General features: G+C 40.1%; 1 protein-coding gene across 6 annotated transcripts in view; it reads left to right on the forward strand.

Moving 5' to 3' along the window:
- LOC129713338 (cytoplasmic dynein 1 intermediate chain 1) overlaps positions 1 to 26,110 on the forward strand; it is a 150,631-nt gene that overhangs the window by 95,155 nt on the left and 29,366 nt on the right. For all 6 annotated transcript variants that reach the window (XM_055662341.1, XM_055662367.1, XM_055662325.1 and 3 more), the window contains exons 11-13: positions 2,499 to 2,645; positions 7,412 to 7,525; positions 23,155 to 23,288. In XM_055662341.1, coding sequence (XP_055518316.1) covers positions 2,499 to 2,645; positions 7,412 to 7,525; positions 23,155 to 23,288 — 395 coding nt within the window. The remainder of the gene's footprint in view (positions 1 to 2,498; positions 2,646 to 7,411; positions 7,526 to 23,154; positions 23,289 to 26,110) is intronic.

The following is a 26,110-nucleotide window of genomic DNA, read 5'->3' on the forward strand; positions in this document are numbered from 1 at the left end:
AAGGACCTGTTTCCATACTGTATGAATTTCAAAAATCATGTGCAAAATGTGCAAGAAGAAATTGGTAATGAGTGTGAGATGAACACATTTTGATTGATGCTTTTCCTATTAATTGCTGTATTGTAGATCAGGGTTGGGTTAGGCTCTTTCTGATGAAGTCTGTTGGTATAAATTAATTTCCAATGATGTTATGTGTACTATATATACCCTGTCCCAAAAAATGTTTCTGGAATTTTGATGGTGCATTTATTATGGCCCTATTGTATCGGAGCTAATTGTCATAGTTGATGTTTAAGCAGGACAAGCACCTTGATTTGCAAAGTTGGCATATATAATTCCCCTAAAATGAAACAAGTAAAGAAAGCCCTTAAAACTAGAAATAGCTCCAGCTACGGAATCTTCCAGAGATTTTTCGTTATTAAGAGGTCGGATCTCATACAGGGGAAAACGGAAGGTAGGCTGTTTATTTTTACGTTAAAAAGGGCTCCTTAAGATCCCTTTTTATATAAAGTTTAAAGTTGCGAGTAGCTAATTTGGGCCCATTATATCCCGCAGTATTTTTCTGGGCATTTGAGGGCACAAATCTACCGCAATGTGAACGTTCTAAACCAGCGCATTCGCAGGATCCCACTAGAAAGCTGATTTAAATGGACTTTAATTTACAGCAATTGAACACTAAATTCCTTCCATTTGGCCTATAAATTAATGTCAATGAGATTTAAAAGTTTCATTGTGAATTATTTGTGAATATTATTTGGACACTTAGGCTATTTAAAAATATTAATCATTTATTAAGAAATGGATAGATGTTTAGATCTAGTAATTGAAGTTTGAAATTAGCTGCAATTGGGTAACAAATTAATTATATGCTTTAATTTGAGGTCATCCAAGTAAGATTATTTTATATTTGTTTCAGAATGCTTCAATCTATGATAACTGAAATTTTCATTCAGTTCTCTTAATTTTTAAGAAAGTTATGAGCTTTTGACTGTCCACGATCACAGCTTTTTTGTTATGTCCATAGAAAATCAATAGGGAACAAGATGCTAATTTCCGAGTATGAAAATGGCCATAACCTTTTAAATACTTGAGATATGAAAGTGAATTAGGTGTCAAATTAAACTTCTTTTTATGCTTTATCTGATGGGATATATTGCAGACTTGATTTTTTAAATCTCAAAATTTTGTAACATTGCTACTATAGGTCCGTGAGATTGCCCACCCCCCTCCTCAATTACTCCAGTACTTTTGCTTTAGTCATATTGATGGCATCCTGTCATAGCCTTGGGAACTTTCCATTTATCCTGTTGTATGCCTTTTGCATTGAAGGCGGACAGGAAATGCAGGTTATTGGTTTAATGCTTTTTATTCCCTGATTAAAATTTATTCTACCATTGTCTCCTTGACCCATGTTTACCTTTGCTACTCTTTTCCTTTTCAAGTATTTGTTTCTTATGAGTTTTATATCTTGCTAACTTTCATAATATATTTTCCCCTCTCCCAACTCATTTAGGCCATTTTTTGGTACTTCAAACACACACAATTCTTAGGCATATGGCTGTTTTTAAATATTATCTGCTTTGAACAAAATTTTTAAATATTTTAAAAATTCACGTCTGTTTTGTGGGTACAAAAAAACAGCCAGTAAAGCTGCTGTCATTACACTAAAGACCCAAGTTCAATCCTGACCTTGGATGATGTCTGTGTGGAGTTTGCATGTTCAACCTGTTATTTGCAGAGTTCCTTTATTCCCAGAAAGTGTGCTCTGCTAAGTTAATTGGCTATGCAAATTGCCTCTTCCACGTAGGTGAGTGGTGGGATTTGGGGATAATAAAAATATGTTACGCAGGTTTAGTGTAAATGTACGGTTGAGGTGCGCATGGACTGGTGTGCTAAAGGGCCTGTTTCCATGTTGTGTCAGTCTATTACTCTGTTTAACTGCTGGATAAAGTAATTGCCAAATCTAACTAAGCCAAACGTGTGTAGTTATAATCACATTATAATCGTGCGATTGTCTTTAAGTTTTTGAGTCTTATTTTATCAAGCTATTTTCTATTTATGTTTCTATTATTGGGAAGATAACATTTTAATACCATATCAGTTGTTGTTGTGATGAGTGCACTACATTCTGGTAGTGGAAATTCAGTGTTTGTGTAATAAAATCTTTAACAAATATGATTTCCAAGGGCATTATCTCTACAAATTTCTCTAAAAAATGGTGTTGAGTGACGCACAGGAGCAAGTAAATAACTAGCATCAATAAATTCTAGGTCTGAAGAAGGGTCTCGACCCAAAATGTCACCCGGAGATGCTGCCTGTCCCGTTGAGTTGCAAGCTCCAACAAGCTGAAAGAGATCACCATCTTAAAATACTACAAAGCAATTGCTAATTTTGAGCCCATAGTCTCAGCTGATATCTGTTAAACCTGTGAACGCATCATAGCCCAATATATGAACCCAAATGGAACTAATTAATCTCAATATTTTGATTATATGCAGTCTCCAGTAATGTCGGTCTGCTTTGCCCGATTTCACCCAAACCTGGTAATTAGTGGTACCTACTCTGGACAAATTGTTCTCTGGGACAACCGCAGCCACCGCCGAACTCCAGTTCAACGTACTCCACTTTCTGCTGCTGCTCATACTGTAAGTAACACATTCTTTCTTGTAGATGTGTAATTTGAATTTTCTCAACTTTGCCGAACCTTGTTCTTTCCAGAGAAAGTTAATTTAAATAAGAACTGAACTGCTGCAGTGCATTAGATTTATTGTTGTCATCGTAAGTGACTCTGAAGTAATATTAGCCACTTATTAAAATATCACTATCCATATAAAATGTTAAAATATCGCATGTGTATACATTTCCCTTCTACCACTTGCTACCGTGAATATGTGTCATACTTTTGGGTCAGACTTTCCATTATAAATGTTGTGTGCTGTATGTGTATTATGGAAATAGTCTATGTAAACATGTCACACTATAATTGTACCCTCTATGGATGGAAGTAGAACTAAATTATTTTGTTTCTTGGATCCGCAGAGGAATACATGTGTACCCGCTAGTTCTAATACTCTGTTTCTTCAAACTATCTTAAATTTTGCTGTTTGATTAGAAATAACGGTGAAAATATATTTAAAGTTATGTTGAATGTGTAACTGTAAAATTAGAATTTATTTCTGTGGCATTTATTATTTAAATCATTCAGACCTGCTATGCCTTAGTCAGAGTCAGAGTCAATTTAATTGTCATTTGGACCCCTTGAGGTCCAAACAAAATGCCGTTTCTGCAGCCATACATTACAAACAAATAGACCCCAGACACAACATAATTTACATTTTACATAAACATCCATCACATTGCTGTGATGGAAGGCCAAAAAAAAAACTTATCTCTCCACTGCACTCTCTCCCCCCCCCGATGTCAGAGTCAAAGTCAAAGCCCCCGGCTGGCGATGGCGATTGTCCCGCGGCCATTAAAGCCACGCCGGGTGGTGCAAGGTCGCACACCGGGTCTTGATGTTGGAGCCCCCGGCGTGCGCTCGCAGAGTCCCGCGGCCATTCCAAGCCGCGCGGGGCGGTGATGTTAGGCCCCGCTCCAGGAGCTCTTCGACCCCACAACTCGGGCGGGAGAAGTCGCCGTTGCAGGAGCCCTGAAAAGCGGTCTCCCTCCAGGGACCCGCGGGCTCCCGGTGCCGCCGTCCGCAGACCCGCAGTTGCAGCCTCCGAATCATCAGCAGCAGCAGCAGCGCTCCACCACCGCTCCACCCGCTCTGGACTCGGCCAGCTCCGCGACGGTGAGGTGAGTCGGCACCAGAGTCCCCGGTCTTCTTCTGTGGAGGCCGCACCTCATTGCAGCCCCAACGACAACGGAGACCCGACAAGAAAAGGTCGGGTCTCCCGTGCAGGGAGAGATTTAAAAGTTGCCCCCCTCCCTCCCACCCCACCCCCACCCCCACACACACACCCCAACAAAAAATAACAAAAACTACATGTAAACATAGACAAAAAATAATAAAAACGCGGACGTGCTGCAGAGGCCGCTGCTGACGAGAGTCGCGCCGCCTACCTTAATAATATACTCAGTGTGGACTCCCTTATGAAATGCCAGAAGATCAGTTATTGTTAATAAAAATTATTACATAATTAAATAGAAAGTATGAGTAACTTTAGTATAGGCTTTCAGTTATGAGTACATCCTGGTTCAATTATCCTCTAACAACAGATTATGATTCAGTTAAGACTATAATTAATCTTTATCTTATGAAAAATGATGGAAAGTCTTGTAGTTTGTTACTGAAAATAAGCTGCAGAGTTATAATGGTAAATAAATGTGGCTACAAGTATTACATTGCAGGATAAAACAGACTAGCTGGCAGGAATATTCTTCTCTTCTAAATCAGAGGTTCCTACCTCCTTTAGGAAGATCAATACCTTCTAAGTCCCAAAGAAAAATAAGTTAACATGGCAATGAGTACCATCCATTGGTTCTGACATCCTGCCTCACGAACCTGGTCATGGTCCATATCAACGGCAACTATCCAGACAGTCTTGACCCACTGCAATTACCTACCACCACAGCAGGTATCCTTGGTTCTGCACTTAGCTTTTGGAACTAGATAATATGGACACTTGCATCAGACTTTTGTTTTATTGAATATAGCTATGCCTTGACCACCATAAATTCAAACAGACTCAACTCCAAACGCCTGGACCTGGGACTTGGTACCTCTCTGCAACTGGATCCTTGACTTCCTGATGCATAGACTGCATTCAGTCAGGATAGATGATGTCACTTTGTCCCCAATAATTCTCAACACCAGTGCCCCACATGGAAGTGTTCTTGGTCCCACACTAATCTTCCTTTACACATAACTGAGGTGCCACATTCTGCTCTAACTCCATTTTCTATTTTGCTGATGGCACCACTACAATGGGCTGGATCTTGAATAATGATGAGATGGTCTACAGGAAAGAGATGGCAAGCTTAGCAACATGATGTTAAGACAACAACCTCTCCATTAACGTCAGCAAAATGAAGGAGCTGGTCATCAACTTCAGGAGGCAATTAGAGTACATGCCTTAGTCTGCATCAGTGCTGCTGAAGTGGAGATGGTCAAGACTTCAAGGTGTAAATATTATCAACAATTAATCCTGGTCCAACCACATTGATGTTATGGCAAAGACCATACTAACACCTCTACTTCCTCAGAAGGCTAAGGAAATTTAACGTCTCCAATAATACTTAACAGTTTCGACAAATGCACAACAGAAAGTATTCTATCCAGATGCATTGTATGTTAGTATGCAACTGCCCTGTCCAAGACCACAGGAAATTGCAGAGTTCTGAAAGCAGTGTAGTCCATCATCTAAGCCATCCTCCTTCTCTCCCACCCTCAGGTAACTCCATCTACACTTCATGTTGCCTTGGGAAAGCAGTCAACATAATCACCCATACCCCAGTCATTCGCTCTTCACCCCTCTCGCTTCAGGTAGTAGATACAAAAGCTTGAAATAATGTACCACCAGATTAAAGGATGGCTTCTTCCCACTATTATTGAATTCTTGAATGGACCTTTTGCAAGCTAAGGATACATTCCTGATCTTGCATCTAACTTGTTCCAGCCCTTGCGCCCATTTATCTGCACTTTCTGTTACTGTAACACCTTTCTGTTTTCTTTTTTCTCTTGTACTCCTTGATGTACTTGAGTAAGGTATGATTTACCTATATAGCACACAAAACAAAGGTATTTACTGTGTTGTGCATGTGACAATAATAAACCAATACCAAAGTCACAAATGTTGAGTTTTTTGCCATTATCATTTTCTAAATCGTGATTAAAAACTTCGTCATTGTAAAAATTGTATACTAATTTAATAAAGGACAAAGCCAAAATTCAGATCTGTATGCAAAACAAAAGTAAGTTAATTAACAACATAGAGTACAAATCACAAGTACATATGAGTACCTTACAAAATGAAATGATGTATGAACTACATGCAATAAAAATCATTGAATGTTTTAATATACAATTTTTTGGGGTTTTTTTTTGTTTATTTTATTAGAAGTTAATACAGTACAAAACAGTACAGTGGAACCTAATTTTAGGTGCCAACTATGTCATACCGTAATCCATTCTATGTACAACCTCTAATTTTATGTTTTGAGAAGGAAGTAAGCAAGACAAGAAAAAGAAAACAATAGAAAGGGGAAAAAGAGGAAAAATAGATGGTAGAGAATAGAAAAACGTGAAGTGTGTATATAAAAAAAAAAAAAAGAAAAAGTGGAAAGTAGAAATAGGAGAGAAGGCCCCTTAAAAGAGAAATTTTCAAATCTTTATTCGGAGATGTAGATCCATCCACGGCATGAACTGAAATCAGCAATCTTTACGGTACCGCTGCATCACATGATTCCAGAAAGTCGATGAAAGGAGACCAACTCCTTAAGAATTGGTCATATTTATTTATTAGTCGGAGTCTCATTTCTTCAAGGTGTGCTATGTCCATCATATTCCTAATCCACATTTTAACAGTTGGTATGGTTGTATTTTTCCAAAATTTAAGTATCAATTTCTTTCCAATTATTAACCCATAATTAAAAAAAATGTTTTGGTCTTTATTTAAATTGATATCTTCTACTATTATTCCAAATATAATCCATTCCGTTTTAGGTTCTATTGTGGACTTGAAAAACGTTGTAAATATATCAAATATATTGCTCCAAAATTTATTCAACTTTGTACATCCTACAAATGAATGTGTTATATTAGCGTTTTGAAACAAACATTTATCGCATCTGGGAGAGACGTTTGGATAAAATTTATTCAACCTCGTTTTTGAATAATATAGTCTATGTAATAATTTGAATTGAATTAAATTATGTCTTGCATTAATAGAACAATTATGTGTTCATCAGATACTTTTCCCATCTGTCCTTCGAGATCTTTATCATTAGCTCATGTTCCCAATCTTCTCTTAGTGCTTCTGTTGAGGGTAATTCTCTATTTAATATATTATTATAAAAGTATGATATTAGTTTTTGTGAATCAGCCTTAATATTCATTGCTTCTTCTAAAGGGTCTAAAAATATAGTTTGAAATCTATGTATATATTTCTTCATAAAGTCACATATCTGTATATATTTAAAATATTGATTATCCTTCAGTTTAAATTATAATTTTAAATGTTGAAATTATAACAGTTTGCCCAATTCATACATATCCCCTACTTTCCTAATCCCCAGTCTATCCCATTGTTGATATGTTTTGTCGATGAGAGATGGTGCGGGGTTGTTCAATATACAATTTTAATCTTTCCAATATGAAAGATGATTGGTTAACTTTGAGGAGGTCCAAATTTGAATTGATTTGCTTTTTTGTTTGAATTGCAACCATTATGCTTGTTATTTCTTCCAGCATCCTGTGTATTGTGTGAATGTCGTTGGGACGCAAAATGCTCATAATCTGATTACAGTTTCCACAGATGGAAAAATGTGCTCCTGGAGCCTGGATATGCTTACTCAACCACAAGTAAGCTGGTTTCATTACATTTGTGTGGATGGATTGAACATTGTTCGTAATTAATTAAAATAAAATTTAAAAAATGAATTTACCATTACAGGCAATGCCCGTGTTACAGCCATTTAGGTTATGGAAATTCACCATTGCAGAATTCTCACATCACTAAAATTTAACTCCCCCTCCCATTCCGAATCTGACCTTTCTGTCCTGGGCCTTCTCCATGGCCAGAGTGAGTCTCACCGCAAATTGGAGGAGCAGCACCTCATATTTCCTTTGGGTAGTTTACACCCCAGTGGTATGAACATTGACTTCTCCAATTTCAGGTAGTCCTTGCTTTCTCCCTCCTTCCCCTCCCCTTCCCAGCTCACCCACAGCCTACTGTCTCCGCCTCTTCCTTTCTTCTTCTCCCCCCCCCCCCCCCCCACCCCCACCCCACCCCCACATCCAGTCTGAAGAAGGGTCTCGACCCGAAACGTCACCTATTCCTTCGCTCCATAGATGCTGCCTCACCCGCTGAGTTTCTCCAGCATTTTTGTCTACCTTCAATTTTTCCAGCATCTGCAGTTCTTTCTTAAACAGATTGTAATAGATGGTGATTTAACTTTTTTTACCTGATTGAGTAGTTTGATATCTATCCTGAGTAGTTTGTCACTGAGGAACCGTGTTGTTTTGGATTTTGTTTTGCCCAAAAGTGTTTCCATTGAATTAAGATTTTTTAACATTTTTCATTTTAATACATTTTTACATTTTATTTTACAAAATCAAAACATCTGATTTATGGGAAATTAAATGCAATCTATTTGGACCCATCCAGGCAGACATGACGCAGTTAAAAAAATCTGTTTATTTTGTGGTCAGAAAATAACCAAAAAAGCTTGTTCTCCCTCTAAATGATAGATAGAACATTGTACATTGAACCACAAAATAGTGACTTGAACAAAATAAAACATGACTTTAAAACTATTAGGAAAAGGGGAGATGCAACGAGACCTGGGTGTCATGGTACACCAGTCATTGAAAGTAGGCATGCAGGTGCAGCAGGCAGTGAAGAAAGCCAATGGTATGTTAGCTTTCATAGCAAAAGAATTTGAGTATAGGAGCAGGGAGGTTCTACTGCAGTTGTACAGGGTCTTGGTGAGACCACACCTGGAGTATTGCGCACAGTTTTGGTCTCCAAATCTGAGGAAAGACATTCTTGCCATAGAGGGAGTACAGAGAAGGTTCACCAGACTGATTCCTGGGATGTCAGGTCTTTCATATGAAGAAAGACTGGATAGACTTGGCTTGTACTCGCTAGAATTTAGGAGTGAGGGGAGATCTTATAGAAACTTGCAAAATTCTTAAGAGGTTGGACAGGCTAGATGCAGGAAGATTGTTCCTGATGTTGGGGAAGTCCAGAACAAGGGGTCACAGTTTGAGGAAAGAGGGGAAATCCTTTAGGACCGAGATGAGAAAAACATTTTTCACACAGAGAGTGGTGAATCTCTGGAACTCTCTGCCACAGAAGGTAGTTGAGGCCAGTTCATTGGCTGTATTTAAGAGGGAGTTGGATGTGGCCCTTGTGGCTAAAGGGATCAGGGGGTATGGAGAGAAGGCAGGTACAGGATACTGAGTTGGATGATCAGCCATGATCATATTGAATGGCGGTGCAGGCTCGAAGGGCCGAATGGCCTACTCCTGCACCTATTTTCTATGTTTCTATGTATTATTAACTTGACATATTTGAACCAACAACGGAACTGCACAGCATAGAAAGGACACTTTGGCCCAACTTGTCCTTGTTGACCAAGTTGCCTAACTGAGCTAGTCATATTTATGTGCGTCTGGCCCATATCCTGCCAAACCTTTCCTTTAGAAATGGAGACCTTTAGAACGGAGACGAGGAAACACTTTTTCTCACAGAGAGTGGTGAGTGTGGAATTCTCTACGGTGGAGGGAGGTGGAGGGAGGTTCTCTGGATGCTTTCAAGAGCGAGCTAGATAGGGCTTAAAAATAGTGGTCAGGGGATATGGGGAGAAGGCAGGAACGGCGTACTGATTGGGGATAATCAGCCATGATCCCATTGAATGGCGGTGCTGGCTCAAAAGGCCGAATGGCCTACTCCTGCATCTATTGTCTATTGTCCATCCCTGTATCTGTTTGAGTGTCTTAAATGTTGAATTGTACCCACCTCTACACTTTCCTCTAGTAGCGAGTTCCATATACAAACAACGTTCTATGTAAAAAGATTTCCCCACAGGTCTCTAAAATCTTCCCTCTATCACTTTAAACCCTTGGCCTCCCCGACCCTGGGGACCAAACTGGCTATTGACGTTATTTATGCCCCTCATGATTTTATAAACCTCTAATGTCCCCTCTCAGCCTTCTGCACCAGAGAAAGGACCCAGTCTCTCCTTATAGCTCAAACCTTCGAGACACAGTTTCATCCTCTTAAATCTTTTTAGAACACTTTCCAGTTTAATGACATTCTTCCAATACCCAAGCAACCAGAACAACACACAGCACTCCATATATGCCCGCACCAATGTCTTTTCGTGACGTCCCAACTCCTGTTCTCAATACCCTGACCAGTGAAGACAAGCATGCCAAATGTTGAAGGTGTGACCTGTACAAAAAGGACGGGTTGCACTTGAACCCGAGGGGGACCAATATCCTGGCGGGGAAATTTGCAAAGGCTACTGCGGAGACTTTAAACTAGAACGGTTGGGGGGAGGGACTCAAATAGAGAAAGCTAGTAGACAGTGTGTGAGGCAGGAGGCAGAGAAGGAAAGCAGTCAGACCCAAAATGTAGGGGGGAAAGAAGAAAAAGATAATAAACAGAGAATAAGAGGTGGTGGGGTTCTTAAATGTGTGAGCAGAGAGCCAGAGGGGTGTAAAATGAGGGTAGAAGCAATAGGTAGCAAGGTGAAAAGTAAAAGTGGCAGGCAGACAAATCCAGGGCAAAAATCAAAATGGGCCATTTTTCAACATAATTGTATAAGGGGTAAGAGCGTTGTAAAAACAACCCTGAAGGCTTTGTGTCTCAATGCAAGGAGTATTCGTAATAAGGTGGATGACTTGAATGTGCAGATAGCCATTAATGATTATGATATAGTTGGGATCACGGGTGACCAAGGCTGGGAGCTGAACATCCAGGGATATTCAATATTCAGGAGGGATAGACAGAAAGGAAAAGGAGGTGGGGTAGTGTTGCTGGTTAGAGAGGAGATTAACGCAATGGAAAGGGAGGACATTTGCTTGAAGGATGTTAAAACAATATGGGTAGAGCTGCAAAACACTAAGGGGCAGAAAACAGTAGTGGGTGTTGTGTACAGGCCACCTAACAGTAGTAGTGGTGTTGGGGATGGCATCAAACAGGAAATTAGAAATGCGTGCAACAAAGGTAAAACAGTTATAATGGGTGACTTCAATCTACTTATAGATTGGGTGAATCAATTTGGCAGGGGTGCTGAGGAAGAGGATTTCTTGGAATGTATTTGGGATAGTTTTCTAAACCAACATGTAGAGGAAATAGCAGGCTATTCCAGACTGGGTATTGAGTAATGAGGAAGGGTTAGTTAGCAGTCTTGTTGTGCGTGGCCCCTTGGGCAATAGTGACCATAATATGGTTGAGTTCTTCATTAGGATGGAGAGTGACATTGTTAATTCAGAAACAAGGGTTCTGAACTTAAAGAAAGGTGACTTTGAGGGTAGGAGACGTGAATTGGCCAAGATTGACTGGCAATTGATTCTTAAAGGGTTGACGGTGGATATGCAATGGAAGGCATTTAAAGACTGCATGGATAAACTACAACAATTGTTCATCCCAGTTTGGCAAAAGAATAAATCAGGGAAGGTAGTGCATCTGTGGATAACAAGGGAAATCAGGGATAGTATCAAATCAAAAGATGAAGCATACAAATTAGCCAGATAAAGCAGCCTACCAGAGGACTGGGAGAAATTCCAACAGAGGAGGACGAAGGGCTTAATTAGGAAAGGGAAAATAGATTATGAAAGAAAACTGTCAGGGAACATAAAAACTGACTGCAAAAGTTTTTATAGATATGTGAAGAGAAAGAGATTAGTTTAAACAAATGTAGGTCCCTTGCAGTCGGAAACAGGTGAATTGATCATGGGGAACAAGGACATGGCGGACCAATTGAATAACTACTTTGGTTCCGTCTTCACTAAGGAAGACATAAATAATCTGCTGGTAATAGCAGGGGACCGCGGGTCAAATGAGATGGAGGAACTGAGCGAAATCCAGGTTAACCGGGAAGTGGTGTTTGTAAATTGAATGGATTAAAGGCCGATAAATCCCCAGGGCCAGATAGGCTGCATCCCAGAGTAGTTAAGGAAATAGCCCCAGAAATAGTGGATGCATTAGTGATAATTTTTCAAAACTCTTTAGATTCTGGAGTAGTTCCTGAGGATTGGAGGGTAGCTAATGTAACCCCACTTTTTAAAAAGGGAAGGAGAGAGAAAATGGGGAATTACAGACCAGTTAGTCTAACATCGATAGTGGGGAAACTGCTAGTCAGTTATTAAAGGTGGGATAGCAGCACATTTGGAAAGTGGTGAAATCATTGGACAAAGTCAGCATGGATTTACGAAAGGTAAATCATGTCTGACGAATCTTATAGAATTTTTCGAGGATGTAACTAGTAGAGTGAATAAGGGAGAACCAGTGGATGTGTTATATCTGGACTTCCAGAAGGCTTTTGACAAGGTCCGACATAAGAGATTAGTATACAAACTTAACGCACACGGCATTGGGGGTTCAGTATTGATGTGGATAGAGAACTGGCTGACAAACAGGAAGCAAAGAGTGGTAGTAAACGGGTCCTTTTCAGAATGACAGGCAGTGACTAGTGGGGTACCCCAAGGCTCAGTGCTGGGACCCCAGCTATTTACAATATATATTAATGCTTTGGACGAGGAAACTGAATGCAACATCTCCAAGTTTGCGGATGACACGAAGCCTGGGGGCAGTGTTAGCTGTGAGGAGGATGCTAGGAGGCTGCAAGGTGACTTGGATTGGCTGGGTGAGTGGGCAAATGCATGGCAGATGCAGTATAATGTGGATAAATGTGAGGTTATCCACTGTGGTGGCAAAAACAGGAAAGTAGACTATTGCGTACAGTTTTGATCTCCTAATCTGAGGAAAGACATTCTTGCCATAGAGGGAGTACAGAGAAAGTTCACCAGACTGATTCCTGGGAGGGCAGGACTTTCATATGAAGAAAGACTGGATAGACTCGGCTTGTACTCGCTAGAATTTAGAAGATTGAGGGGGGATCTTATAGAAACTTACAAAATTCTTAAGGGGGTGGACAGGCTAGTTGCAGGAAGATTGTTCCCGATGTTGGGGAAGTCCATGACAAGGGGTCACAGTTTAAGGATAAAGGGGAAATCCTTTAGGACCGAGATGAGAAAAACATTTTTCACACAGAGGGTGGTGAATCTCTGGAACTCTCTCCCGCAGAAGGTAGTTGAGGCAGTTCATTGGCTATATTTAAGAGGGAGTTAGATGTGGCCCTTGGGGCTAAAGGATCAGGTGGTATGGAGAGAAGGCAGGTACAGGATACTGAGTTGGATGATCAGCCATGATCACATTGAATGGCGGTGTAGGCTCGAAGGGCCGAATGGCCTACTCCTGCACCTATTTTCTATGTTTCTATGAATTGACAAATAACCCGAACATTTATGAACCAGAGTCACTCATGGAAGAAGTGAAAATGTAGTGCTTCGTTCAATAACGTATATGAGTTTTGATAATATGTCATAATTACTGCTTATCAAACTCTCTGAGCCAGACCAAACCTAATTAATAAAATTTCCGCTCATAACTTTTCGAGTTATTTCAATGGAACAATTTGAAAATTTGGTTACATCAGTTTTTGCCAAATCTTCTGTTCCAGTCTTATTTAGGGATTTGTAAAATAGTACATTGAGTGGTTTCCTTTGTGAGGATTGTCCTTGAGGATCCTTCAATGTGTTTGCTGCTCAACCTGTTTGATGACGTCATGGCACTGAATGTCTCCTTGAACTCATACCTGACAGCAACTGCAAAAGTAAATCCGTGCAGAGGTAAATTGAGCTTTGTCACCAACACTCTCATCAAAGTCAGCTGGCAAACACTGACTGCAAAATCCACACCTATATTTCCTTCAACTTGCACCACTTGCAGTACAAAAAACACCATGCAACAGGATTCCTGAGCCAAGTGTTATGATATTGTATCAGTTCTGCTCATTTACACAGTAATATGTTAAATGAATACATAATTTGTATTTAAAAAATCCAAAGATTGCCTTATGAAGATACTTCAGTACAGCACAAGAACAGCCTCTTCGGCCTGTGCTGTGTCTGTGCTGAACATGATGCCTAGGTCACTTATATCTACCTATATTCCTAATTTTGCTGCATATCCATATGCCTATGCAAGGTTATGGTTTATACATAGTTTAAATATCATCTCATGAATTAGAGCACATTTCTCAATCGAGGATACCTCAAGCACATGTCGACCAATATTTTGCCTGATAGAAACAAGCACTTAGAAAGATTTCTCTATGAATGTTATTATAATGAAAAGGGTTACTTATTTCAACTTCAACTGAATGGTATCCAGAGTGCACAATAAAGATAACGAATGCACACTGTTTAAATTCCTCATGTCTGCAAATACATTGGCTTGCAAATAACAATATTTCATCAAATGCTTTCAAAGTACAATAGAAACATAGAAAAATAGGTGCAGGAGTAGGCCATTCGGTCCTTCAAGCCAGCACCACCATTCAATATGATCGTGGCTGATCGTCTAAAATCAATACCACATTCCTGCTTTTCCCCCATATCCATTGATTCCTTTACCCCCTAAGAGCTAAATCTATCGCATTCTTGAAAACATCCAGTGAATTGGCCTCCACTGCCTTCTGTGGCATGAATCTTTAAAGTCTATGATTAACTTATTTTACATGCTGTTTGATTCAAAATACTGAATTGACAACGCACAGTGCAGAAATATTATTGAACTCCCAATAATCAAGTGGTAGTACCTTCTGCAAAAGGGTAATTCTTCCCCTCGCCATTAAACACTTGTATTCAATGAACACATGTAAAAAAACAATTATAGGATTCAGTAACATCTGTTCAGTGAATCGATGCTTGTTGTGTTTAAATGTGAGTTAGTGTTATAGACATAGATCATGATCTAAAGTGTTTACAGGAAACGCAAGAAACTACAGATTGGAATCTGGAGCAAAAAAAACAAAGTGCTGGAGGGACTCAGTGGATCAGGCAGCATCAGTCTGAAGATGGCTCCTGACCTGAATAGTCATCTCTCCATGTTCTCCACAAATGCTGCCTAAACTGCTGACTTCCTCCAGCACTTTGTTTTGTGATCTAAAATGTTCAAATGTGATATGGTTAGGCAAGTGAAAGTCAGATTTATGTCAACATTGTGTAAATATGTTTGAAATAAACACCCACACTCAGTGTGTGCAGCCTTATCACAATGCTATAAAATTTTATACAAAAGTAAACTTAAGATTGGAAAATTCATAACCTGCTGATGCTGGAAAACTAGGCATCTAGTTTTGTTTTATAAATCGAAATTCCAAATTACATGACCAAAACTTGTTGACTGCAGATATCTTATTGAAGATAGAACTTATTGCCTGCAATCGAAGTTAATAGATTTGCCATTTTGGATTCTATGTAGGGTTTGCTATGCTGACAATGTTGTTGCTGGACTTTGACAGTACAGCGTTCTCACAGTCTATGTTGAAATGTCACCATAAATTGTTGTGCCTAGTTTTTCAGAACCCGCAACCTTCTGACATGGATGCAAGTTTGGTTAACTGAGCCACAGCTACTAGCATCCTAGGCCAAGCTATAAATCTGGCTGATGTACCTCATGATTGATCTTTATCATTTGATGTGACCTGGCTGGTGTACAAGAAGGGATTTCTCAACCTGTGCCTGCAAGCAGATCATGTATATTTTGGGTCCCCACTAAGGACTGCCCAGGGTACACGGCATTGATGGATGCAGATGATCTATACATTCTGCTGCCAAAAAAACCTGTGAAGTCTTGTTTAAGGCAGAGGTTTAATGGGCTGACCTCCATAGAAATAGATAAGAGCTCAGCACATCCCAAGCCCTTGGCACATCATTATGACTGCCAACTGCTCTCGTCCCACAGATGTCCACATCCAGGGAGATTATGAAGCGATATAGTACATGCAAGAGCTTTCGAATCTATAATGCATTGCAAAATGTGGAGCAGCATAGAAACTGGAAGATTTCCAACAGGTTTTGATATTTCAAGCATCCAGCTGCAAGTTTTATCGTTTGCTGCAACACTCCCACTGTGCATCAGTTGCCATAACCAATGCGTGGCTGAGTATTATTATCATCTCCATTACTGAAGGCTGATATTTTTAAAGGCCGTCAGAAAACGGGTGATAAAGGGGCTTGTGAAAGCACAGATGCAAGCTCTGCTTATTGTTGACAAATCTACCAAAGGATGGTAGAAGTTATGGTGAGCCCAATGCCTGCCAGGAGAACTTTGGGCAACCATTATGGATGTGATAGATTAAGGGCCTCATTTTCTGGCTGTTTGCTGGCAGTTCTGAACTGAGCTGCCAGCATTTTGCTTTCCAAACTGAAGTCTGGGACTTCTGTGCAAACACTGGACTGAACTGCGGTGGCAGATTTCTGACTTGCTAAGTTTCCATGCAGGATCTTGGACCTCATTTATTCTTTAGGGAGTGGTTGGGCTGTGGGCAAGGAGGTAAAGGGCAAGGCAAGTTACTCTAGCTTAATTTTGCCATAGTTCAAAGCCTTTAAATATTTACATTATTAGGTTTTTAATAGATTTTAGTAATATTGCCTTGTATTTTAATTTTGATTGTTTTTAATGGCTCTGGCTTGGAGTGGGGCATTGCTGCCTGGCAAAGATTTCTGTGGCGCTTTGGAGATGGGCTGCTTCAGCGTTACATGCACTCCTCTCAGCTCTTCAGACCATGCTGCTGGAGTTAGGGATGCTTTGTGCCCACATGTATCAAGTTGGCCAAAACAATACTCTTTAACAACTGAAGATGCATGGAAATTCATGCATTTATGACAATGGAGGTTACATTATTGAGCTGAATTGTAAACCTATCAGAGACAAATTTGTTATTTGTATTTGGAGAAAAAATTGGCTTTAGGCAGATAACATCATATTGCTAATTCACCAGATAAATTATTTTTTGCACTACTTGACTCCAGTCAAACATCTCAAAGCACTTGTTTTGTTATCTATTTGTTTTGACAAATAGTAAAGGTTTATATGACTGCATTGGGAAGTGCGAACATTTTATCTCGCTGACATGAAGTAGGAGGATAAAGTCACGCAACATTTTAGAATGTGTAATTTGTTCCAGTCTGCTCTATAATAATTCCAGCACTCTGCAATGTGTAATTAGATTCAGTCATTGTCTACAGGCTACAGAGTTCAGGGATCACACCGTGCTCGCATAACCAAATTTTAAGGAAAGCACTGCTGGCATGAGAGGTCAGAGAACACACCATGCCAGCAGGACAGAGGCTCAGGAGCATAATATACTGACAATTTTTAAGCAAGTTGAAAGATAAGATACAACAACTTTTAATAGGTAACCTAACTATGTTAGTTAGTTTGAGGAGCAAATAAATACATTGGTTAATACTGGGAAGGTGGTGTTGCAGCAACAACATGTGGGAGGATTAATTGGATGACTCATCTTAGTGCATGTCTGTATCTTGAGGGACTTTGGGTTGGAGCTGTTGAGCTGTGGTTACCTGGACAGTTTAAGCCAGGAGGCAGTCAGAATTTAATTAGGTAATGACCTGGATTTGGCAATGGAGGTTATGATGGGAAAGATGCTATGTATCGGGATCCAGGATGCAGGAGAACCCGCATTTGACTGTTCCTTATTCCTGACAGGCACTGGCTGTCTAAACAGACATGAAGAAAGACTGAAGGGATGATGAGCAGCCAAACACAGCAGATTGCATGTTAGTACAGGTGACTTCATTCAGGAAAGGTGGAAGGGAACTGTATGGACAGACAAATAGGTGGTGTCCTATGCAGCCATGTTCATGGGCTTCCTACCCAATCCCAGAGTTACATACATTTGATGCTGAGGGAAATCGTAGATTGAAAGTGGGCCTGGGTTTAATTGTCATGGTCCATACAGAAACATTGAGGAACTAGACACAAAATTAAAAAGCAAAAATATCAAGGCTAATAGCCTTGATAATACAGAAATGAAAAATTGGGCTTTATTGCAGAGGTTGGAGATTGAATAGAACAGGGGTGAGTCTTTCCTCCAGTCTTTCCATTACCTTTGGAAACTTTTATTGTTGTTTATCAACATGAGGACCAAAGTTGTGCCAATGAAAGTCAAATAAGCCATTATGAGTGTGAAACAAAAATAAAACTGTTAGAGACATCAGCCAAACCTTAGGCTTACCAAAATAAACTGTTTGGAGCATCATTAAGAAGAAAGAGAACACTGGTGAGCTTACTAATCGCCAAGGGGTTGGAAGGCCAAGGAAGACCTCCACAGCTGATGACAAGAATTCTCTCCATAATAAAGAAGAATCCCCAAACACCTGTCCGATAGATCAGAAACACTCTTCAGGAGTCAGGTCAGGTGTGGATTTGTCAATGACCACTGTCCGCAGAAGATTTAATGAACAGAGGCTACACTGCAAGATGCAAACCATTGGTTAGCCGCAAAAATAGGATGGCCAGGTTACAGTTTGCCAAGAAGTACTTAAAAGTGCAGTCACAGTTCTGGAAAAAGGCCTTGTGGACAAATGAGACGAAGATTAACTTATATCAGAGTGATGGCAAGAGCATAGTATGGTGGACAGAAGGAACTGCCCAAGATCCAAATGCATACCACCTCATCTGTGAAACACGGTGGTGGGGGTGTTATGGCCTGGGCATGTATGGGTGCTGAAGATACTGGCTCACTTATCTTCATTGATGATACAACTGCTGATGGTAGTAGCATAACCCAATTGAACATGCCTTTTCAAAGCTAAAAAATTGTCAATTCTTGAGTGGCCGTCAAATCACCCGATCTGAACCTAATTGAGCATGCCTTTTATATGCTGAAGAGAAAACTGAAGGGGACTAGCCCCCTAAACAAGCATAAACTAAAGATGGCTGCAATACAGGCCTGGCAGAGCATCACCAGAGAAGGCACCCAGCAACTGGTGATATTCATGAATCACAGACTTCAAGCAGTCATTGCATGCAAAGGATATGCAACAAAATACTAAACATGACTACTTTAATTGACATGACATTGCTATGTCCCAAACATTATGGTGCCCTGAAATGAGGGGACTATGTATAAACACTGCTGTAATTTCTGCATGGTGAAAACAAAATGTCTAAAAATTGGCTTTATTAAAATCTGAAAAATGTGCACTTTAACCACATGTGATTTTTTTTCTATTACAAATCTCAAATTGTGGAGTACAGAGGCAAAAATTAAATAAAGGGCCTTTGTCCCAAACATGGAAAGCACTGTATGTGTTTCAATGACTACTTGTATATTGCAGAATAACAGTAATATCAATTCAGATATGCCACTTCATATACCTGAACAGTTCTATTGTAACTCAATTGTAATTTAACAACAGCTTGTGTATATACGCATCTGATTTGATAGAGTAAAATGTTCTAAGTGTATTACATGCAATCATAGTTAAACAAAAATCAGCCGAATCAAAGATAAATATAGTTGCAATGGAAGACTAAAAGCATGGTCTGGGTGAAGATGGTCTGAATCACAGGGCAACGGAGACCAAGAAACAGGATATTGGAATGATTTAGTGTCATAGAATGTTGTACTAAATGTGAAGTCTTTTTTGGATTGCCTCCTCAATGCAGTAATGTAAAGCCTTTTATGTGTGAATGATAATGTAACATTTAGACAGTAATTTAGAAAGGACATATTTGAATTAAGTTACCCAAGGAATCGTCTTCTTGCGTATGGTGTGCACAGCCTAAAGTTGTAGACATCAGAACACTACATCTATTTGTTTGTGCACGTCGGGTTGATTGCATTAGTCGAAACAGGGTGGACCACGTGAAGGTTGCAATCTCCCACCCCACCCAAGGAATGGGATGGTGGGAATATTCACCAATCTTTCATTACCTAGCAAGGGCAGGCGAGTCAAATATTTTATTTTATTTAAAAAAAAGGATACAATTGTAGTTTTGAACTTTTTCAAACTTGGTATGAGAGCCATTAAGTTAGTGAATGCTCAGTGGTTTAATGAGAATAGAAGCTGGATAGCAGAAAGGGGTTTTCAGATCAAGGTTAATGGAGCGAGTGACGAGAGATGGAAATTAAACTAAAGAATGTTGAAAATTCTGAAGTGTTGTGGAGAGATTAGGCAGCCATTCAAATGTAGTTTGATTATTTAAAACTGGTGTTCCTGAGCTCCCAACGCTGCCACCCCTCCCCTCGTGTAATAGCCCATGGGAGAATGATTTGTAAATCCCTTGGTGGAAAACATATCAAGCAGTTGTGCGCTCTGATGTTTTTTAAGTCCTAGTTTAGCATGTGTGCAGGCAATTGAGAAGGATCTAAAATGTGCAACAGATGGGCATGGAATATTTTAAAACCAAATGCTTACAAAAGGAAGATTAGATTGACATTTATGGAGGATTTAAATTTCATGCTTTAATAGTTGCGAATCCATGTACTGATTGGTGAACAATATGCAGCAAACCGATAAATCATAACAAAGTTACATAATTTGGGAATTAAATTATGTTGATGAAAATGTTGTTATTACTTGCACATTCTTGCACTACACCAACATGATCATCATGATTCTGCTGTAAAAATGAGAAGTGAGCGTGGGCATTTTAACCTACCTTTTTAATAACTTTCTTCTCGCTAAGAGCTGGTTAATGATGAATGAAACACAATCCCTTTAGTTTAATATCTGCCTCTCTGAGGTGAACAAATATAGAACATTACAGCATGAGAACAGACCCTTTTGTCCACAATATCCATGCTGAACATGATGCCATGTTAAACTAATCTCTTCCTGCACATGATCCTAATGGGCCTATCCCACTTAGGCTATTTTTAGGCGACTTTCATAGTTGTAGCAGGTCGTCGAAAAAACGGCGACTTGTCCCCCCCACCCCCTCGACATAAAATTTGAAATAGAATCATACTTTAACAACAAAAAAAAAAACGATATCAGCACCGGCGACAACCTACGTCATCCTGGCGACAACCTACATCATCCTGGTGACATCCTACGACAACACCTACGTCAGGAGAAGTCAAGGTACGCTCATTGGCATCAAGCCAACTGTAGCCAAAAGGTTTTGAACAATTCAAAATCCAGCGGCTACCAGAAAAAAACGCTACGATTCTTTGGGCGACTGAGGAGACTACTCACGACCATACAGGCGACACCCCGGCAACCATGTGGCGACAACCTAGTCACCTCAAGCTCTTTCCTCTTGTAAATTATTTCTGAACGTATAGTTTTTAATAATTACAGCAAAACAAATTGTTGTTAGTCAATGGCAGGTGGGATTGAGTGAAATACAATATTTTACACTCCTGAACAGCAGTATTTTGAATGTAATAGTTCATATTTACATGTGTAAATATTAAGTGCAAGTCTGTAAAAACAACTGGCCTCCACTGCCACAGAGGGCAGTGGAGGCCAAATCACTGGATGGATTTAAGAGAGAGTTAGATAGAGCTCTAGGGGCTAGGGGAATCAAGGGATATGGGGAGAAGGCAGGCACGGATTATTGATTGGGGACGACCAGCCATGATCACAATGAATGGCGATGCTGGCTCAAGGGCTGAATGGCCTCCTCCTGCACCTATTTTCTATGTTTCTATGGTTCTATGTAACTGTCTCTGGTTTGTCAGTCTGGTCTGTGAATAGCCAAATTATAATAGTTTCGAGCCCAGTCAGTGCAAATGTAGCAGATCTATTTTGGTGAACTGATAGGGGCTATACCTTGGATGAGGCAAGGGATATAATTTTGATAATTATATCTTTGCTTAATATTTAAAGATCAAGGGCCATCTGCTGAGGAAAATCCATATACATTATTGTTTCATTATTTTGCAACTTTCTGGGATGTTTTGCATGTTAGTGTAGTATGTCAGGAACTTTTCATGTCAGGAATCTGTAATAGTTAGATTTTTGCTGTGTTTTGCTAGTAGTTTTATATGGAGCTGCCAGAATCTTTCATGACTCTTGTACAAGCACGAACATAGTGATCTTGGTGGCCATGCAGTGGGTGGTGGTTCTAGTGGGTGGTGGTTCTTCTGATGTTGTTGCATTGTGCAACTCCTCTCTGAGTCCAGTGATGGAGTAGGATCCTCAAACATTAGAAACTGCGGGTTTTACATTTTATTTTAATTTGTTTACTTATAATAAAAAGGTGATTTTATTTGTTTGTAAATGTTTCTGAACGTCAGGAACATTTAGAAGCATTGTGTGACTTGTGCAAGAGGTGGCACAGAGACGCAGCGGTAGAGTTGCTGCCGGTGTGTGACCTTAGTGTGTCTGTACGGGTGTAGACTACAGAGTTTCTACTTTCTTCCTGTGACCACATGAGTTTTCTCCCTTTTTCTCCCACATTACAAAGACGTGCACGTTGTAGGTTAATTGGCTTCTGTAAATAGTGTGTAGGATAGAACTAGTATACAGGTGATCATTGGTTGGTCCAGACCCAGTGGGCTGAAGGGGCTGTTTCCACGTTGTATCTCTAATACTAAAAACTAAAGGTGGCCAAACATTATTGGCTTTGGGTTTGGGTTCATTATTTTCACGTGCACAGAGGTACAGTGAAAAGCTTTCCAAACATGCTGGGCATGCTTCCCAAACAGATCTGATATCCCATATATAAATACAATCAAGCCAACCTCGAGTACAATAGGTGGCATAAAGGGGCAGATACAGAGTGCAGAATGTAATTCCCAGCATTGTAGCACAAGTTCCATAGACATAATCAAATGTCTTGAATGGGGAAGAGGTGAATCAGACAGTACTCTAGCTTACAAAAGGACTGTTCAGGAACCTCACAAGAGGGGAAAAAAAGCTGTTCCTGTGTCTGGTGGTGCTTGCTTTTAAACCTCTGTATCTTCTGCCGGTTGGGGGCAGGGAGAAGGAGGAATGACCAGGGTGGGGAAGTCTTGGATTATGTTGGCTGCTTTTCTGAGGTAGTATGAAGCCCAGCGCAATTTTTGTGGTTTTGGTGTGGAGCTATTCTCAAACCAAGCAGTGATGCAACTATATGCTTTCTATGGTGCATCTGTAGAAATTTATAAGAATCATTGGAGACATGCCAAATTTCCTCAGGAAGTCGGTAATGGTGGCTTTCAAAGGCTTCCAGAGGCATTTCATGGGCAAGGTTATTATGGTCCTTCTGCAAGATATTGTTTTATGTTGCAGACTCTTCTGCCATTCTTTATGCTTGGCTGCAGGTCCAGAGTAGGTAAGTTTGGGGGAATGGGTTGATGAATACAAGCAATGGAACCCACATGGGAAGATCCATTCTGATGAGAAAAATAGCTAAAGCTCTGTGCTGATTTTCTTTTTCTTTTTTAACCTAGGAAAATATGGAGTTGGTATACAACAAGTCAAAGCCCGTAGCTGTCACTAGCATGGCTTTTCCAACAGGAGATGTCAATAATTTTGTTGTAGGCAGCGAGGAGGGTATGGTTTATACTGCATGTCGCCATGGCAGGTAACACTTTATAATCTTTATAAACCTTTATATATAAAACATTATTTTATCTACCGATGTGCTTGCAAATCGTATTTGTCACCAAATAAAGTGCTGATGTAGCAGAATTCTTGGTATTAACAAAGTAAATACAGGTTAGCTCAGCTTTACATATAATGTACATGTTTATATCAAAAAGCACAAACATTTAAGGAGAAACTAGAATTGAGCAAGAATTGCAGTTTCCTGCAATATATTTTCCTACATATTTTCAGTGATCAGGGAGGGATAAGATGAAACTAAATTCAGCTCGGCAGTGAAGTAATTCTCTCAACTCCAAGGCTCTCCTCCCACTGCCCCCTCGTTCCCACCCCCTTGCTCTCCCGCCTCCACAAACATTGCACAGTAGCTCAAGTGGGGAAAACTGATAGCAACGCCTGCTACCCAGCAACTGGTATCTTGTCAACACAACATTTACATTCCCCACCCTACCCAAAAACCACAAGTTTGCCTGAGGGTGGAGAAAAACGGATTAAAATTGATGTCATTTGAAGATTGGTGGTGCAGACTATAGGAAACTAGCAACACTGATGAGTTTTAGTGTTATTGCGGTGGTCTGCAGAATATCCCCAATAATAGCTTGTATCATTTTTTAAATTATCTTAATAATTTAATACTTAAGAGATTTAGTTTGGAACTTACCGGTCGGTACATTCGATAAATTAAGTGACAGTGGTTATTTTGCCTAAAACCCATTTTCCACTAAGGTTGGTGTTGGTGAAATGTTTGAGGGATACCAGGGTCCAGTGACTGGTATTAACTGCCACAAATTTCAGCGATTCAATATTACAATCTCAATTTTAAATAAAGTAACTTATTAAAATCTGAAGGGGAAGCCAAAACCTTGAAGGAAGACAAAACCTTTTGCACTGATATTCTAATATGTGTAACTATTATAATAGCATTTTAATTACTATATCAGATTAACTGGCATTTATCAAGGCATATTTCAAAAGCTAGTAAAGCATCAGCTTTTTGTTACTGAGTTCTCGGTGCATAATGCAGCCAGGGTCTTTGGCAGGCAGGCAGGCAAGCTTGGTCTGTGATATTTTCTTGAATCCATCACTTACCAGTTAGTCAGTATTCTGTTTCAAGCTGTTCTCCTGAACCTGCAAGTCCTTGTCTATTGAATGCAATGTACATTTAGATAATATCCTCCATAGGGGCCATCAATAAGAATTATAGCTGCAAGCTGTTATAAGGAGAAGATAATAGTGCTGGCGTAGTTTAATTTAATGGGTTCCAGAGTGATAAGAGACAGAAATCTGGAATTGGTTTCTCTGCCCATCCTCTCGATAAGCAAAACATGAATGGAGTTCGAGCTCATGAAGTGTAAGAATGCGTGTGTCCTGGTAATGGGCGGAAAACTGCAGACAATTACCAGGATACATACTTGCAATGCTTTGTGTGATCACACTTCTGTGAAGCATTATGGTACCAGGATACATACTTGCCGTGCTTTGTGTGATCACACTTCTGTGAAGCACTATGGAATTTTTTACTAGTCTAAAGATGCGTTGCATTTGTTGTTAAGATCAGACTGGCGAAAGAATAACATTATTTTTAGGTAAAAAGAGTAAAATTCAATAATCTAACACCTTAGTGCTCTTCTGGCAGGATTGCCGGACTATTGGATGTTACTCCTACCAAACGCACTAGTACTTCACTTTTTATTGCATGTTACATAGTAATATAAATTTGCCATGATATACGGTGTTTTGAGGTGTGGTGGGAACAACTCAGCTTGTCGGGCAGCAGCTGTAGAGCGATGGTTCCGGTTGGGACACTTCATCAGACTAATTTGAGTAAGTGGGGGGTTAAAGATGTGGGGAGTCAAAGAAAAGAGAAAGCAGGAAGTGTGTGTGTGTGGTGGGGTGGGGGGGGGGCAGTGGCTGAAATAGGAGAATCCAGTGTTCATACCATTAGGTTGTAAGTTATCCAAGTGAAATATGAGCTGCAGTTCCTCTAGTTTGCATGTGGCCTCACCCGGGCAATGGACTACGCTGAGAACAGAAAGGTTGGTGTGGGAAGGGGAGTTGAAAGGTTAGCAATTGGGAGTTCCAGCAGGCCTTGAAAGGCAAAGTGCTGGTTTAGTTTAGAGATACAATATGGTAGAAGGTCCTTTGGCCCATTGAGTCCACGCCGACCAGCGATTACCCACGCTAGTTCTTTCCTACACACAAGGGACAATTTTTACAGAAGCCAATTAACCTACAAACCTGCATGTCTTTGGAATGTGGGAGTGAACTGGAGCAATGGGAGAAAACCCACGTGGTCACGGAGAACTTACAAACTCGTAGTCAGGATCGAACCCGGGTCACTGCCACTCTAAGGCAGCAGCTCAGCTGCTGTGCCACTGTGCTGTCCACAATGCAGCAGTGTGCGATGAAATGGTCGCCTAGTCTACGCTTTGGCAGCTTCCAACTCAGCTCAGTTTTCCACTTTAAAATAATATCCTCCTCTCTTTCCTGCAACCCCAACCCCTCAGTTCTCTCATTATCTCCGCCATTCCACCATCTTTCCTCATCTCACAGCCTTTAATCTCCCTTTCATCTCTAACCTTTGGCACTTAATCCATCCATCTGCCAATCAACCCCCAACCCTACCTGTATCCATCTATCACTTTTCAGGCTTTGTCCTGCCCCAGTGCTCTTTTCCAGTTTTTTGGCCACTGTTCCCATCAGTTTGAAGAAGGATCCCAAGGTGAAATGTCATTTGTCTATTATCCAGCCTACATTCTGGACAAATGACTGTGCTAAATACTGGACCATTTGGCAATCGAA

Source organism: Leucoraja erinacea, chromosome 2 (genome assembly GCF_028641065.1).
Source record: "Leucoraja erinacea ecotype New England chromosome 2, Leri_hhj_1, whole genome shotgun sequence".
NCBI lineage: Eukaryota > Metazoa > Chordata > Chondrichthyes > Rajiformes > Rajidae > Leucoraja > Leucoraja erinaceus.